At 42.5% G+C, this 16,790-nt stretch overlaps 1 protein-coding gene across 1 annotated transcript; it reads right to left on the bottom strand.

Annotated features, from left to right (window-relative positions):
- Positions 1-4,138: 4,138 nt before the first annotated feature.
- rps16 (ribosomal protein S16) lies at positions 4,139-5,947 on the bottom strand. Its single transcript, XM_069164961.1, has 6 exons — positions 5,889-5,947; positions 5,745-5,796; positions 5,284-5,385; positions 4,944-5,040; positions 4,789-4,836; positions 4,139-4,325 (listed from the first exon to the last, which is right to left on the bottom strand). Exons 2-6 carry the CDS (start codon positions 5,790-5,792, stop codon positions 4,180-4,182), a joined length of 441 nt encoding a protein of 146 aa, XP_069021062.1. The 5' UTR covers positions 5,793-5,796; positions 5,889-5,947; the 3' UTR covers positions 4,139-4,179.
- Positions 5,948-16,790: the final 10,843 nt, after the last annotated feature.

Genomic DNA, 16,790 nt, shown 5'->3' with positions numbered 1-16,790 from the left:
GCTGCCTGGTGCATATACACAGACACACACACACACACACACACACACACACACACACACACACACACACACACACACACAGCATACTGTACAAGCAGGTGTGCTGTTATCTGCTGTCTACAAAGCGTGCCCCAGGATGAATGAAAAAGCGCTGATGATGCATGGAGCCGCTCAGCACACAGACTTCAGAGAACACACAAAAACCCACCTACAAGCATCTAAAGCTCACAAATCAACACTTTGCATCTCACTTATATTTTGCAAGGAGTTGTAGCTATATATATATATACACACACACACATATATATATATATATATGTATATATATATATATGCCTGAATCAGTTGCCAGGCAACAGGCTGAAACTCCAGGAAGCTATATGGTGCTGCTAATTTCCAGCTGTGTGCTACTGTGTGCTAGAAATGGGCAGTATTGAAACTTTGGATTTTCTTTCCTCAGCTTCTGTCAAAATGATAAATGGTTTTACCAAAGTTGTTGTTAATCATTTTCATTTACTGGCTCAGCAAAACATAAACCATTATAATCTGATAAATTAGGGATGTGTGGCATTATTATATAGAAAAGAAATATGAAAAGAAAAACTTGAATCACAACAGAATTTCCAGCTGTAATCTCTGTGGAGACATTCCTTCTCCTTCACACACACACACACACACACACACACACACACACACACACACACAGATCAGCATGGACAATGCAGCAGATGAGCACCTCGCCCCTCATTATCACCCAAACAGCAGCGCGTCACCTGGCAACGCTGCATTTTCCTCAGCTCCTGGCACCGCCAACCAATTGTTGTTTACTCATTCCAGGCAATGAGGCTCGACGAGGAGTCAGCAGGGGAGAAAAAAAGGAGGGCAGTGGTCAATATATGTTAATGAACACGCTTCCCTCTTCATTTATCCCCCGCTTTCTTTTTCGCCCGTGCGGAATAGAAAATTGAATCTGTATGTCTGAAGGCGACTTTGTGGGCATGCGTGTGGGTGGACTCAAATGTGTGTTTGTGTGCGTTCATAAAGGCGTTGTGAGGAGAAGTGGGGATGAAGTGCAAGTGATGACAAAATGCATCCTGGCCTAACACCTCAATGTTTGTGTGATTGGGAAACCTGGAGAGGCGGAGGTGTTAACAGAGGAAAGGCAGGTGCTAGAATCACTCTGTGAGTGTGTGTGTGTGTGTGTGTGTGTGTGTGTGTGTGTGTGTGTGTGTGCGTGTGCGTGTGCGTGCGCGCTCAGTCATAAAGGAATAAACCCTGCACACTATTTGAACACCAAAAGAATGACTAACACTTGTTGCGCAACAATAATAAATCAGACACCTCTTTTCTGCTCCAGATCAAATTCCCTTAATTTTACCATCACAGCCCTTCAGTTATTAAATGAGAGAAGCAGATTCGCAGCAGTGGAGCTGAATCAAAGCAGCAGCTTGTTAAGATGAAAGAAAACAAGCCGATGTTGACGCATCTGGTTCTAAAAATTACATTAAGGCCACAAAGTGCACGACAATTTCATCTCTCGTCCTTTATTTCCTGCAACTACGCATGGTTTACTTTAAAAAAAAAAAAAAAAAAAGAATAACTGCTTATAAATGTTAACTAACAGTCTTTAATGGTTAATATATCACTAATTATTGCTGTTTAGAGCAGGTACAAGCCACATTAATCAAGTTGTCATGAAAACAGGGTGAATGGAAATGTTAACCATGCACTTTCGTATGCTAATATGCCATTAATGTGTGGTAATGAGTTTCTCACTTACTAATAAACAACCAGCAAACCAGTGTCATCTGTTAAGAATCTTAAAAAGGTTAGTAATTCAAGGTTTTTGATCTCCCAACTCTGCAGCTGACAATATCAATTAAAATTGAATAAATGGATTGCTTCTATCGAGCATTAGTCAATTATTTATTAACCCTTAATAAAGCCTTGTACTTCTATTCATGCCCTTACGCTGAAGTTCAGGTTTTATTGCTGTGTCATTTAATTTACTGTAGAAAAAGCAGTTTTCCTATTATAACAGCTTATTTTTTTCCATTCGCTGCTTCCTTAAGTTGTGATTTACAGTACACACACATTATTGTGCTGCAGTCTGGAAGCCATCAGAGAGAAAACAGACACGATCATCTGTTCTGCCGGTTCTTTTTGTGCTCCTTCCACCTCCATTTCCCTGCAGCCCGCTGCATTATCCACATTAGTTTCCTCTCAGGCCTTATTCCTTGCTGCAGACAACACAGCCATTTCCACAGGTGCAGAATGTCCCCGATGCAGCATTATGGCCTTTAAGGGTGAGGCGGCCGGCAGAGGCAGAAAATAAACAGTAGTAAACAACAGTAGCAGTGGGGGAGTGGGCTTCCCTGCTGTGTTGATTATTGGAGGGCTGTAAACAGGCCTGATCCCCTCCCGGGAGCACACGGAGCGGGAACGGCTGCTGTGGGCTGCCCACAGAGAGGCCAACAACATCTGGGCCTCAGCTCACCTCATCACACTCCCGTTGTTGTTGTTGTGGTGGTGGTGGTGGTGTGTGTGTGTGTGTGTGTCAGCTCTGGCAGGGAGAAACAGATAGCAGTAACAAGCAATCAGCAGAAAGTGAGGAAAGAATGCAGCAATTCTATGCAGAAATGCTCCTCTGGACATCATCTGGTGACATCATGAAAGACGCTGTTCCTCTGGCGGAAGGTAATAAGTGCAAATCATCTGTGCAAGGTGTTCTTAAAATCTGTAGCAAGGAAAAATACAATGAAGCCACCAACCAGAATAATGAACTGTGAATTTTTTTTGGCACAGTGAGGCTGGTTTCATTATACACCATCCATCAAATCAGCAGTGGGACACACTGGGTGCTCACAATATCTCATTTTAAATAGAAAACCAGAATGGGCCTGGAACAATAGTCAACCTATGCATTAGTATTTATTTGTACAATAGGAGGGCAATAAAAGCAAATTCAGCTCGGGTACATCGCTACGCTTTGCAAATCAGTCCAAGACAGGAGATTTACGTGCCTTTATCTTGACAAAAACATGGAATCTTTTATTTATATCCAGCGATAATGTGTCTGTAGGTCTATAAGACTCTGTGAAATGGCAGCAGGCCAGCTGAACATCTTTTCCAATAGCTGCTGTTGTGGGAAAATATGTAGCGCTCTTTTCACTGTCTTATTGCGCCCTCTGCTGGTTGATCGTTGCAATCATACATGCATAAATTGGAGTAAATTAATAGAAGGTAAAATAAAAACATCTCAAAAACTAAACTAAATATAAAATACTTTGTGTTTCATAATGCAGCTAAAATATATTTAGAGTGAATGTTGCACAGGGGAAAAATTAATACAAAGAAATTCCTCAATTATTGATCACACTGAAAAGTACCCACTGCACATTAAATCGGCATTCTTCACACATTACACTCAGAAAAACAGGTGTAATTAATAGATTGAAATCTGAATTCAACTTATCAGCTTCGGTTTCAGGATCTTGGTGGTGTGACCGCTCTGTCATACCGTCAGGGCTCATGGACACACTTCATTAACAAGAGTTGTCATTAATGTTTTGAGGAACACCTTCTGCAAAGAAAGACCTATATGATAATCAATTCTTACATTTGCAAACTATTACTACTTTAAAAGCCCATAATTAAGTGAAATTTCTAATGAAAACGGCAAACATCTAAATCGGTTTCTCTTCCTTGTGCACAATGTAGAAAAAGTGTGCGCAATATTATGGGAATTGTATAGCTATTTTTGTTACGCATGATCATATCAGGAAACTAATTTGCAGATAGTTCTGCAGGATTAGCTCATATAAACAAACCTTCACTGTTTCTCGTCCTCATCGGGAGGTCAATGTTAAATTCAGCCACATTACAGCTGCCTTGGACTCATTTCAGCAGAAGGGGATGTTGCTGCTCGTGTTCTTTCTCTGTAACTGACAGTCTGCTTACTTACATTATTTTCCACTCATTAAATACACTTGAGCTCGTGAGAAATACAAAGTGGACTGTTGGTGCCTAGCAACCGAAACAAATATGCAATTTACCATCAATCACGCCTGTGAGATGTACTAGGGGAGTAGAGCAAATGAATAAATAATAATAATAAAAAAAAAGTCAGCAGATTAAGTTCTTTGTTCCTACAATTTATTATGAAAATGTACATAGGATTTAACGGTAGGACTTCTGGTAGCGGGCACGTGCTCCAGGTCCACCGAACTTCTTGGACTCGCAGCGACGTGGGTCGGCAACCAGCAGGGTCCTATCGTACTGGATCAGGATGTCCTTGATCTCCTTCTTGGAGGCCTCATCCACATCTGGAGGAGGACGGGGAAAAACGTGGGTTATTCTGAACTTGTTTTTCGTTTACAATTTTACAAGTTAACACACGTCCAAAGAGTTTCGTTCTATACTAAAAATACATTTCGAATTTACTGACGTTATCCACGGAAATGTCAAATTGGTAGTTTTTAAATGGGAACTCCAAGACAACTCATTTACTCCATACAAGTCTTTCTATTGATATTTAATTTTGACGAATGTCCGTGAACACAAACTAATCACCGTACCGACATTTTGTTGAACTGCTCTGACATCATCACCCCTGAATCCAGCATTCAGCACGTACATTTTACAACATTTCTTATATTTTATTTCTGAAAAGCTTTGAGACTTAGTGTGTTTCGATAACTTATTATTGTCTAGTACTGGGTTGCAGTTTGACATTTTATGGCCCCACGAGGAGGGATTTTTTTTAACACCAAAACTTCCAATACTTACACTTCTGGTAGTAGGCGACCAGGGCTTTTGAGATGGACTGGCGGATAGCTGAAACACACAAAAATTAGATGAATGGAGCACTTTTTTATTATTATTATTATTATTATTATTTAAAAAGCATCAGATGAAGAAAGAGTAATAAATCTTCTGCTCACCGTAGATCTGTGCGACGTGTCCGCCTCCCTTCACTCTGACTCGGATGTCAACACCTGCAAAACGCTCCTTGCCGAGCAGCAGCACCGGCTCCAGGAGCTAGAAAGAAAGAAAGCACTCTATTTAAACCAAACAATTATGTAGAAAAAACAACAACAACAACAACAACAACTCGTGCTCGGTGTCCTTAAAAGTGTTTAATGACACACAGCCACGTTTGTTGGAAGTGGTTTCAAACGTGTCATCCAGAATCCACTGCAGATGTTCCAGATGTTCCGGGCCCGGCCCAGATGTGCACCAGGCCCGGCCCAGATGTGCACCGGGCCCGTCATCGGGACTCACCTTGTACTGGAGGGTGGCCGGCTCCACCATCTCCAGGGGTCGGCCGTTCACCTTGATCAGGCCATTCCCCCTCTTGCAGTGGGCAACTGCTGTGGCGGTTTTCTATGATAGAAACAAAAAAAAAAAATCAAATCCCAATTAAATAAAAACCACCTGATAAATAATAGTTAACTATATATTAAAGCTTACTAATATATATATAAAGTAAACTCGAGCTAACACCGACTAGCGGCTAACCTTAGCATCGGTCTCGCAAAAGCACAGCGATCAGGTGTTGACAGCTATTTCAACTTCACACGCAAATAATCCAAAACCACTTTTATAACCTCGTAACAAATAAAAGTTTAATTACTGGTTTATAGTCGGTGCGTATTTACCGATCTCCCACCGATTAGCTAGCTCAGCTAATGTCCGGTAGCCCGCAACGCCACACGTGGGTTAAAGACGATATATTTACTTACTTTACGTCCAAAGACCTGGACAGACTGGAGAGGACCTTTAGCTGGCATGATTCTGGAACACACAGAGAACAACGCTTTTGTTAGAAACCATTGAATAAGTCTTAATTTTGTTCCTATTTATGTGGCACAGCACGGAGAGCATACCGTCTGCAGCTAGGGGTGCCGTACGAAGAGACCGACGGGGTTTCACAAGCCGAACATCAGGGGCTGCTGCACGACAATTTAAGCTGCTTTTTTTTTTTGGGGGGGGGGGGGGGGGGGGGAGGCTTTGCGACAGTTGGTCTTGCTCGACCTCCATTTTACGTTTTCCCAAAGTCAGGATGGGATTTTGGGGCAGGTAGAGGTGGGTTTTTTTTTTTTAATGTTTATTATGCCATTATGGCATATAATTGGACATTATGCGCTTTAGAGCAGCTTCAATAATTCTCCAGTTTTTTTTTTTTTAATCTAAAATAATTTACGTTTTTCAAAGATTTATTGGTATTTAAAACATTTTAAAATCCATAAAGTCAGTGTCAGTCAGTCTGCTGGTACCTGACTGGAGCATAACCAATTATAGGTGTTGGACCCGAGCATTCACTTTATAATATGTATATTATGTATATGTATTATGTATATATGTATATTTATTATATAATATTACTAGATAGTCTGGGAATGCCTTTAAGTGTACTGATGAATCTGAAGTAATTTCATGGTAAATTCAGCCTAATCTTCAGGAACCTTTATATTATATATTATATTTATACTTTCGGTTATGCAAATTAAATAATTATATCTCAAAGTTATTGTTTAAAAAAACATAATTAATAAAGCAGGTGCTGCTGTCTTTGTGACTGTAATTTGCATTAATCTTTACAGACATTTTAATATGCTAAAATCGGAAGGTCCAGGTAAGGGTTGAATCCCTAAATGTCATTATTTTATCCACAAAACAAATTCTGTATAATAAACAGAATATGGTGAAACAGCGAAAAGCTGGAAGTATATATAAAAAAACACAGTTGTGAATGGGTTTTTCTTTGTGTGCTAATCAGAAAGATTGATTGTATGTTCAGAGAAGGAAAATGCCAATTAAAGGAGAAGGGTCAGGACACCCAAAAAAAAAAAAAGAGTGATAGTTTTTCCAAATGGATGTTTCTAGAGCCAATGATAAGCTTCACCCATAATAAACCAGGCTGATGATGATTTGTTAATGGTAGACATGTCTCCTCCTTATTCACCAAACAACAGCACACTCTGGTGTTGGTAAAACAAATCACACAATTTGATGTGTAACATCATTGCCAGCTCAGCTGGGGGCAAGGTTGTATCATCAACCAGCAGCAGCTTGGCCAAGATCAATGCCGGGCGTTAATTTTCTCAGCACAAGTTACATCAAACCACACAAACTCAATACCGCTTGTGTTTTCGTCATGAGTCTAACCACAGAGATCACGCGGTTCAGCTCTGCTTGGGGCAGAAGAGGTGAGGGCCAGGGTATGGAAATGGGACTTGACATGGGAAAGAGGAAGTGGGGATCTTTTCGGGACACCGAATATCAACCCGTAGTACAAGTGCCTTTGATCTGACCACAATCTTGGACAATGTTGACATGACCAAACTAGGCCCTGCAGTTTGTGGGATGAAACAGGCGTCAGACCGGTTCCCCTTGTCCTCTCTCTCATGATTCAACATTTGATGTGCAGTTGACAAAAACAAAAACAAATGGGGTCTTTGTTGGGGGATTGACGTTAGGGGGAAAAAATTGCACCAGGCGCCATTCAGAGAGCCTTGAGAGAGACACTTGTCAAGACTCTCAGCTGCACACACGCACACACACATCCTGGGACGTGGAGAAAAACCGTCAGCGTCGAGACACGGTCTTACCCTGAAAGGAGGGAAAGCAGCGGGGCCGTTCCAGGGTCAGAGGAGGACTGAAGACAGATAGCATCTTGGGAATCTGTATACAGTGGCGTGAGTCATGTGCGTAGTGCGTAGTGCCTACCTATGCCTGACATTTACTGCAGTGAGAGTGGTGTTTATAGTGTCAGCCACGGGTGAACAGGCACCTGGCTTCTTTTATTGTCAGAGGGAAAGTGTGCTCCCCTTTGGGGCTGCCTGCTGACGAGCTGTTCTGCTCTCTACCTTCAGTCTCAGCGACTCGCAAACTCAAACCGCGGTGCCGTCCTTGGAGCCTCATTTGTGTGACAGTAAATCTTAAGGTCAGTTCCCCCGAGGAGTACGTGCATATTTTTTTTTATTGTTTGCTCTGCTTGTGGGTTTTTTTCAGCGTACACCGATGAATTTTGTGGCCATTGAGGTTTTACTCAGTTTTTTGTTTTTTTTAAACGGTGCCACTTAATTTTTTTTGCCAGTTGGGGGCAGTGTAACGAGCAGGGCGACACATCGTTGACGTATCACAACTCAACATCTTAGAAAAATAGCTTGTGAATTACATCAAGCAGACACTGAACAGCATTCAAATTCATTTGCAGTTGTTTTTTTTGTGGCCTCCGAGATGAGTGGAAGTCCAGCGTTTACTCTTTTTGTTGCTCTGTTTTGGTCTCCACCAGTTCCTCTCAAGGAATATCTGGTTGTTTCACCAGCCACTGGTCATTAACATTTAGGTGTTTCAGCAGGTAGAAAGACAAGGTTGAGAATAAACCAAAACATTGATGTTCAAGGTAATAAAACCAAAACAAAGAATGAAAAGATACAAAAGTCAAACTTAGATCTACTTTTAATATAAGATATTGTATAGTACGGCTTTTAAAATCGTCTCTTAAAGTAAATTGGGAGCGGAGTAACAAGAAAAGGTCTGTGTAGAAATGAATGAAAACATACCGTAGGTGTTTGGATCTTTTCCCTGATGCTCTTATGGTGACAAATGGAGCCTGCTCCTCTCGAGGAGTCATTATTTGAAGGACCGAGTCCAGAAACCAGCCAGCTCATTTCGAGAACACTCACTTTATTCTTTCCCTTTTTAGTTTACGGGTGACAAGTCGGAAGAGTTTATAAGCCAACAGATAAATAAGGGATATAGCTGCAGACCAGAAGTGCTAATACCTAGACCGGTCAGGCAGACAGAGGAAACCCTGAAGGGGGACTCTGAGCTGGACGATAAACTATCAGATAAACTTGTGTTTGTGTTATGGGTCACTAAGGTCGCCCCGTCACTGTCTGCATAGGAAACACGTTAAGGCTGCTGAATCGTCCCCGATTTCCTGCTGTGTTCGGCAGGCCGCTGAAGCACACAAGTCCTTTTGTGTTACTCGCTGTCAAGTTCATCTTACAATGTCCAGACCTCTCAGCCATTTACGCTCTCAGATTACTTGCTTTGAGTTAGAGGTATTTTCAGCCTCAGCTTTTACAGACAAGCAAAAAGCGTACGCACAATCACGTTATAACTCATTCTGTAAATATACAGAAGATAAAATATATTTTCTGAAAAGATCCAAGACTTAAAATCCCACACAGACACACTGCAGCAGAGCTCGCAGAAGGAGGAGAGTCTGCGGTCATCCAGCAAAAGAGCTGGCAATAAATAAAGACCATACCATATATGTGCATTTCCTCTCCACGGCCTTATGGAAACACATCACCTGGAGGCGCGACCCCTCAACCTTGTCTTGTCACAGCACCCCGAGCATGAGACAACGCTCTCAGATTTACAGGGGAGGAGATGCTGTACTTTGGCCGGCCACAGTGTTTCATTTGACCATAATAGGCCTTGCGGTGGTTGAAAAAGTGTTGCCGGTAATTGAAGTTTCCCTGAGCAGAAGGAGAAGATCTGCTTAAACCCCAAGTGGGCGGAGAGGCCGAGAGGGGCACTCAAAAAAAAAAAAAAAAGGTATATTTGTGAGGTATACAGAAGCGTGGTCGCCACGGCAACGGGGGGGAGGAGGAGGAACTCCTTTGGGCTCCTGAGGCAGAAAAAGTGTCCTCCCTGGGATACAGCTGCGAGGCCCATAAATCTGCAAGTCAGGAGAAAATATGATTCAAGACAACAGGTCTTACCTTTTATATCCTTGTGTGAAGAACCATAAATAGCTCGCTCTATCGCGCCGTTTTCCCTTTCAAATGTACCAAGATTCTCAATTTAATGGCGCAATCAACCTGTTTGAGCTTGTGTCTTTAAATGAAAAAAAAAAACACATTTATTTGACAGGATTAAAGAGATTATCAGTGTATCAAGTGTATTTTTTTAACCTTTTTAAAGAGAGTTGTACTTGAGTCAGACTTTCCAGTGCCACAATCAGTGAGTGGTGAACATCCCACACAGCGTTTCTGCCACATTGGGGCCTCTTACTATAAGAATCAACAATCCCAAGGTGGTGCACCGATGCACCACAAAAGGGGGATTTCCTGAAACTTGGCATAACGTCGTCACTGGATGTGAGAGGTACCAAAATGGCTGCCACCGCCCCTTTATTTTTTGCTTGCCGTGCCATGGCAGCAGTAAATATTGATGTCTGCCCGACTGGCTGACAGCTCATAGCACTAAAATGTAGCCCAGTATTGAACCCTGGTTTGGACTTGAGCCCCTTCCATTAATTTGGCTATTTCAGCACGCATTTACCACATAGCAGTGGGCCTCGCAGCTGTCCCGCGCTCTGTCAACTTCCATCTGGCCTTGGAGTTGGGGTAACGGGATAATGCAGAAGCGAGCCCAGCATTGCAGTCGCACCTCCCAGAGGGGAATACTTCACCCAGATCGTCACGCAGCATCCAAAAAAGGGAGAAAAAAAAATTATGTCATTTTCCTTTTTCAGCCACTTTTATTGAACTTTTTGAGGTCACTACAAAAAATGTCAACAGTTGCTCTCAAATCTGACTGATAGACATGAATCAAGATAAGAATGAGGTCCAATTGGTAAAGGGTGTTGTATGATTGACAGCCCAAATGAAAAATAGGCTGTTGGGAAAATTTTTGGGGGGGACAACGGTCTCGTGAATGAGGCTGTGCGTAATCTGTTCATACTTAAGTGTATTTATGCAGAATTTATACTGTTTTTTCTCTGCTTCTAATTTAGAAAATGTATCACATATCTTTCAGTTGTTTATCGCAAATACTGACACGCGCATGCCCGTATTTACTACTGGAAATACCTCTCTGATAGGCCCAAGAATAAATATGACCAGACCTGACCGCCTTTTTATGGTACTTACTGTCAGCAATGGATAAACTGGGAAAAACACCCGTCTTAATACAAGTTACATTTCTAATCAAATTCAAAGACAAAATATTTGTTGAAACCATTAGTTGTTTTGTCATGAAGATGCAACCTGAACAGGTTTAATGGCTTGAACTACAATTTGCAACATATCAATTGGTTTCAACTTATTTTTGATTGTGACATTGCTTTTTCAAAAATATGGTAAAGAAATCTCTGGATATAAGTTTTTTCATGAACAATAAAACTTTAATACTTAATGCAGACTTGGTTAGATGGTTGATTTTGTTTTTAATTGTGAGCCTCATATCGATTCACAATGACCAGTATTCAGGATTTTGATTCATGTTGTGTTTCAGGTCATTTTAAAAAAATGTTCTAAAATTCTGTAGCTTCATTTAGAGAATAGAGTTATAACATTCCAACAAAATTATTTCACCCAGCTGCCTAAAATGTCTTTTATTATATATATATTCTACAATATCTATTTCATTGGTTTATCAATTCAAGGAATGAATAAAGTTTCTATGGAGCTGATCTGGCAGTATATAGAGCAGGGCCAAACTTGCCAACATAACAACCTTTCGTCCAACGTTTGTCTATGCTGTCATACACACATACACATACACATACACACACAACACACACACACACACACACACACACACACACACACACACACACACACACACACACACACACACACACACACACACACACACACACACACACACACACACACACACCGGTACTTCCCCTCGATCAATCTCTCACACACACTCAGCTCGCCCACTCAATCTGCTCCATCACCCTCCTTCTTCTCTTGTTCCATCTCGTCCCCTATTTATTTTCCTCCTATCTATCTCTGTGTTTATGTGTTTGTGTGTGTGTGTGGGTCTGGTCTGGTCTGGTCTGGTCTGGTCAGGGTTCATGTATGAGGCAGGGGCAGCGGGGGTGAGAGTGGGATCATGCGGGTTCCGGCTGACATCGACAGTGATCCAACCAGAGAGGGTCACCACTGCAGCAAAGACTTCCTTCTTCTTCACCCCTTCTCTCTCCTCTTTTTTTTTTCTTCCCCTCCTCGCTCCAGTGTTTCTATCAGATGGGCTCGGGAACACTGAGCTCCAGCCTGCTTTGGCCCTCGACAACATCAGAGAATACAAAGATGAATATAATCCCTGTCAGCGACTGGCGTCCCCTCATTTCTCTCTGTTTTTCTCTGCGCCTGCACACACATTAAAACGTCTCAAGGATGATGAAGTGTGACCTTGACAACGCGATAAGTACGTGTTAGAACTTGAGCTTTATTTCTCTCTTGACAAATGATGCCATGTCATGCCGCTGTCTTGTGTTTTGCGTGAGTCAGTTTGTGACAGTAATTTTTGGTGCGTGGCTTTAAAGTCTATCCATATTGTGTTTCCTCTATAAGTCCGTGCTCATGCAGCCGCGCTGTGCTTCAGGCTCCCAGGGGGGAGAGGAGATGAGGCTGGGAAGCTCTGATGGGAAAGTGGGCCAGCGCTCTTATCCCTCCACTGGAGAGCTCCTTAAAAGGCCTGGAGAGATGATGTCGTGGACTCTTTCCTTTCTCCCCCCCCCCCACCACCACCAACCTTATGTTTTTTTTCCTCCCTCCTACAGCGGCAAAGAAGCCCGGCAGCAGCAGAGACGGACTTTGGCCAAACTCATCATGCACATGAGAGAAACACACGACAGTGATGACTTCATTGAGCTGAAATAAGGCCTCCATCCATCAGCAGCCTGGAAAAGGCTTGTTATGAAACATAGGACTTCCTGGAGTTATTCTGCCTTGTTTTACCCACTTAAAGTCCACGTTAACTGGGTATTTTTTCAAAGTATTTGTTTTAGTTTGTGGAACCACTAAGTTCTCTTTATCGCAAAGCAAAAGCAGAAATGAGGAGGAAATGCAATGTCACGACTGCAACGTGAGATGCAGAAGTTCTTCTTTTGTAAGTTGTGTTTGGCTGAGAATGAAACACACTTTTTGCATGCATCGGCTGAAATTGCTATATTTTGGTAGCCTTGACCGATCACAATGCCCCAAAACACACTGAACAGAGGATGTCTTCTCACGCAGATGCCGGCCTCGACGCTTCAGCAGGACAAACTCATGTTTTCCATCACAGAAAGTGTGACAGAGTTCAAGATGGGCCTCATCAGATCGCCGTGCCCTTCTCACCCCACACACACACCATGTTTTTGGCTTTTCGCAGGTGGATGCATCAGGCGTGCGTGGGCGAGCTCCTCACCCTGTTCCTCACGAGGCTCTAATCTACGAGCCATCTGCCGTTATCTGGGGAATGTTCTCCGCACACTTCATGGACATATATGTACCAGCGCTTTGACGTCTCTGTTATTTTTAGCACCAGCCCGCCGCTAGAGGTTGTTATGGTGATGTCACACAGGCCTCCAAAATAAATCTGACTGTTTATCCTGGACTGTACTTCCTGCTCGCTTTTCATGTTGTGTTTGTTTGTGTTTATTCGTCTGTCAAACTAAATGTCTTTGCGTTGCTTCACCGGAGGGACTTGTTTTGCCTGATTTGCATCTTGAGTTTTGTTGTGCAATATTCTCAAAGTTATGATCAATATTTTTGGCTTGAGCACAAAAGCAGGGTTCACCCTTTCAACGCAAATGTCGGTCACTGACTGAATGAGCGATAAAGTTACGCCGTTAGTCAGCCGAATGTTGCAACTTCTTGTGTCCATTTCAAAGTAAAACCCTCGTAAATGTTAAATCTGGCTTCGTGGTGAAAACCAGTCTTCTTCAAACTTTTGCCATGACATTTTCTGAGTTTCCATCCACAATCATATGATTATAAATTGTTTCACTGAGCTTTTATATGCTGATTATGTTTGCATTTCACTTCGCCTCTTTTACCTTTAATCAAAACCACCTCCCTCAAGCATAAAAACATTTTGCGATATTCGGAGATTTTATTTTCAAATTTGCTGTGATTTTTAGCCCACACATCTGTTTCTTTCTGTTTCAACAAACACACCAATATTTACTGTACAATCATGATAGCGGTATCAATCGGTAAAACGGCAAATAAGCATATCCCAAAATGTCAAACTATTCATTTCAGGTTAGCTCCGAGTTAAGGGTATGCTTACATGTACAAAGGTCACTCTAGAAGTCAGGATGTGAGTCAGAACAATTACTCCACCAATGGAGCACACTAAAAGCTTTGAACACGTTGTTGTGTTTCCAGGACACCTGAGATAGAACCACATTATCCTGAGCCCATGAGACAGGTGAATTGTTCTCCCTCCATGTCGGCATTTGGGTGATCCTAGTTGGTGTGAGTCACCTTTGAGGTGTTTTGAGGGGGACACGGGAGTCTCCGAAAGCACCACCACCTCCCATCGTCCACCCCTGCCCTCCCGTCACTCCCACCCACTACATCATCCTCCGCTCGGCTGCAGGTATAAAACCAGACTGGGGCCGTAGAAAAACACCACATGTGATGAACAGTGTCAGTCGTCACCTTGTCAGCTGCAACACAGCCACACCTTACTGTGAGGCCCTGTAGCAGATAACACAGCTGAATCAAAAACACGCTACAGTAGGTCACACTGCGATCGAAATGCAACAGTTTCCAACCAACACCGGGCTCACTGTGCCGTCCACAGCGTTCAAATTGCACCTAATTTACATTCCTCTGGCGGCAGGCTGGACATGGGAGATGAGGTCTGTGAATATTGGCACTAAAACTGCCTTGACCCAATTTATAGTGCGCTCTAAATTTAAACTACACCAGAGAGGTTCACTAATCAGGCTCCCATCTCTGCAACAAAAAACAAATTCAGTCACATTGGCATGCGAATATTAAAAGAAACCAGTGGAAGAAAATCAAAAAGTGTACTTCCAATGAAATACGTGTATTTTAAAGAGTGTGACAGGTTTTTTTTTTTCTTTCTGTGTTACCTGCTGTTTTACACACAAAAATTGTAGCTGAGGTGTTACATATACATCGTTTTCATGCTGCACGGTCGTCGTGCGTAACTTCCAGTTGAACTCCAGTCAGACCAACAGCACTGCTTCACCCACTGCAATAACTTTGCCTCTTTAGAGCAGTAATGATCGCCGCGGTATATGAGGTGATATCTTTTGTTTTTTGCCCCTGCAACGTTTATTCTACCTCACACAGTATGCTGTAGAAGTTGGGTGCTGATAATACTGTCAGATGGCTGCATAAAGGGTAATAATCATATGTGGGTGGCTTCACTGCAGCTGAGTAGCACAAGTAACACTTATCTATTTCCAGCTGCAGCTTGAGGGCTTCCTTTGTGAAGTGTGTGGATGGAACTGAACATAATTTCTGTATGACCGGGGAGAGTTAAATGCTTGATTTTTAAGGCTGGAAATGATTCTGGTTTTTGTCATTAGCGCCTGAAATGGACTTAATTTTCTTGATTTAGAGACCTTTTTGATTTTTGAGTGTCCTTTACAAGTGTAATTCATGTATTCTAGGATAATGTATGAATGTGATGGAAGCGAGTCGTGGGAAACACGGTAACCTGCAGATATGTTTTGTAACTTGTTGTAGATTTTTAGGATTACCGAGGTCGTGGGAGTTTTCCACGGTTAGGTAACGGGATATATGACACCTGTTAATTGAAAGATGAACCTTCTCACATGTGAAGCGAAGGCCCTTGAAGTACAGTCCATGACAAATGGGATGGTCAGTGCCCTTTGACCTCGGAGAATGCGTTCACCGGGTTCGCAAACCCCGACCGTCCACGGGGGTTGAGTTTAGTTCACAGCGTGCAAGTGGTATTTAGAACCCGATAGGGCCGAGGCTTTAAAAGACTGAACACAGCTTTGTTTTTCCGCTCATGCTCCTTTTTCATGGAGGTGAATGGAAATAATGAGGACAGAGGGTTTCAATAGCTAAATCAATAACTCTTAAACAGGATAGCAAAGCCTTGACATATGACGTATGACATGAGAAACAATTGTTGTGACTAATTATTCAGCGTATGTATGTGGACGTGAGGATTGTAAAAAAAAAAAAAACAATTTGAAAAAATGTGACGCTATCCTTTAATACAGCTGCTGGTTGGTCATTTGTAATCTTGCAGTCTGTTGGATAAAGATATAAAACAGTGCTCATCCTCATTTATTGCTGGAGCATGATATTTATTTTTTTTGACAGCAGAAATTTATGATCTCTTTTTCCATGGTTTGCTTGGCTGGAATGATTCATCGTAGCTTTTAGCACTAACCCATTACAGGCTCCACCACAGCTCCAGATTTTGGCCTATTATTAGCCTCTTTTCTCAAGGAAACAAGGTCAGTCAAATGGCCTTGTCTTATTAGGCTGTCGCCACTCATTTGGCCTTAAAGAAACATGCATTGCAGAATTACATCAGTCTGCATCACACACTGAGCAAATTCTCATTCTCTGAAATAATGCAGTCACCTTACACTCGAACGCAGCGAGCACAATCAAACATTCATCGTTATCATGCCAGCGTAATGATCTGGGATTGAAAGAGCAGAATCAGGTGATGCTCCGGGTGTGTAGCCCCTGCTAAGTGAAAGCGACTGCCCTATTTCTGTCCAGGGTTAGCGCTCAGCTGTCGTCTGCCAGTAGATCACCTCATGAACACCCCCCCCAACCCCGGACTGTCCACCCAGGCCATGCCCTGGAACCCAGTTTTGGGTGCAGGGGTGCTCTTGCGGCGATATATCTCCTCATGCTAACACAGAGCCATTCAGACTGCCAGGTGGCGCAGATTATTTTGTCAAGCTGGTATTTTTTCGAGTGCTCCTTGATCACATGTGCAGCGAGGCATCTGTCATGGAGAAGTTGCAACACATTCCCTCTGTGCATTTTAAATCCTGGCCTCCAAATTTGCAAACA

The sequence above is a fragment of the Embiotoca jacksoni genome, unplaced genomic scaffold (assembly GCF_022577435.1).
Source record: "Embiotoca jacksoni isolate LCO1_2020_lvr unplaced genomic scaffold, fEmbJac1.0.p SCAF_32, whole genome shotgun sequence".
NCBI classification, from domain to species: Eukaryota; Metazoa; Chordata; class Actinopteri; family Embiotocidae; genus Embiotoca; species Embiotoca jacksoni.
This window is presented reverse-complemented; position numbering and strand designations above follow the sequence as displayed.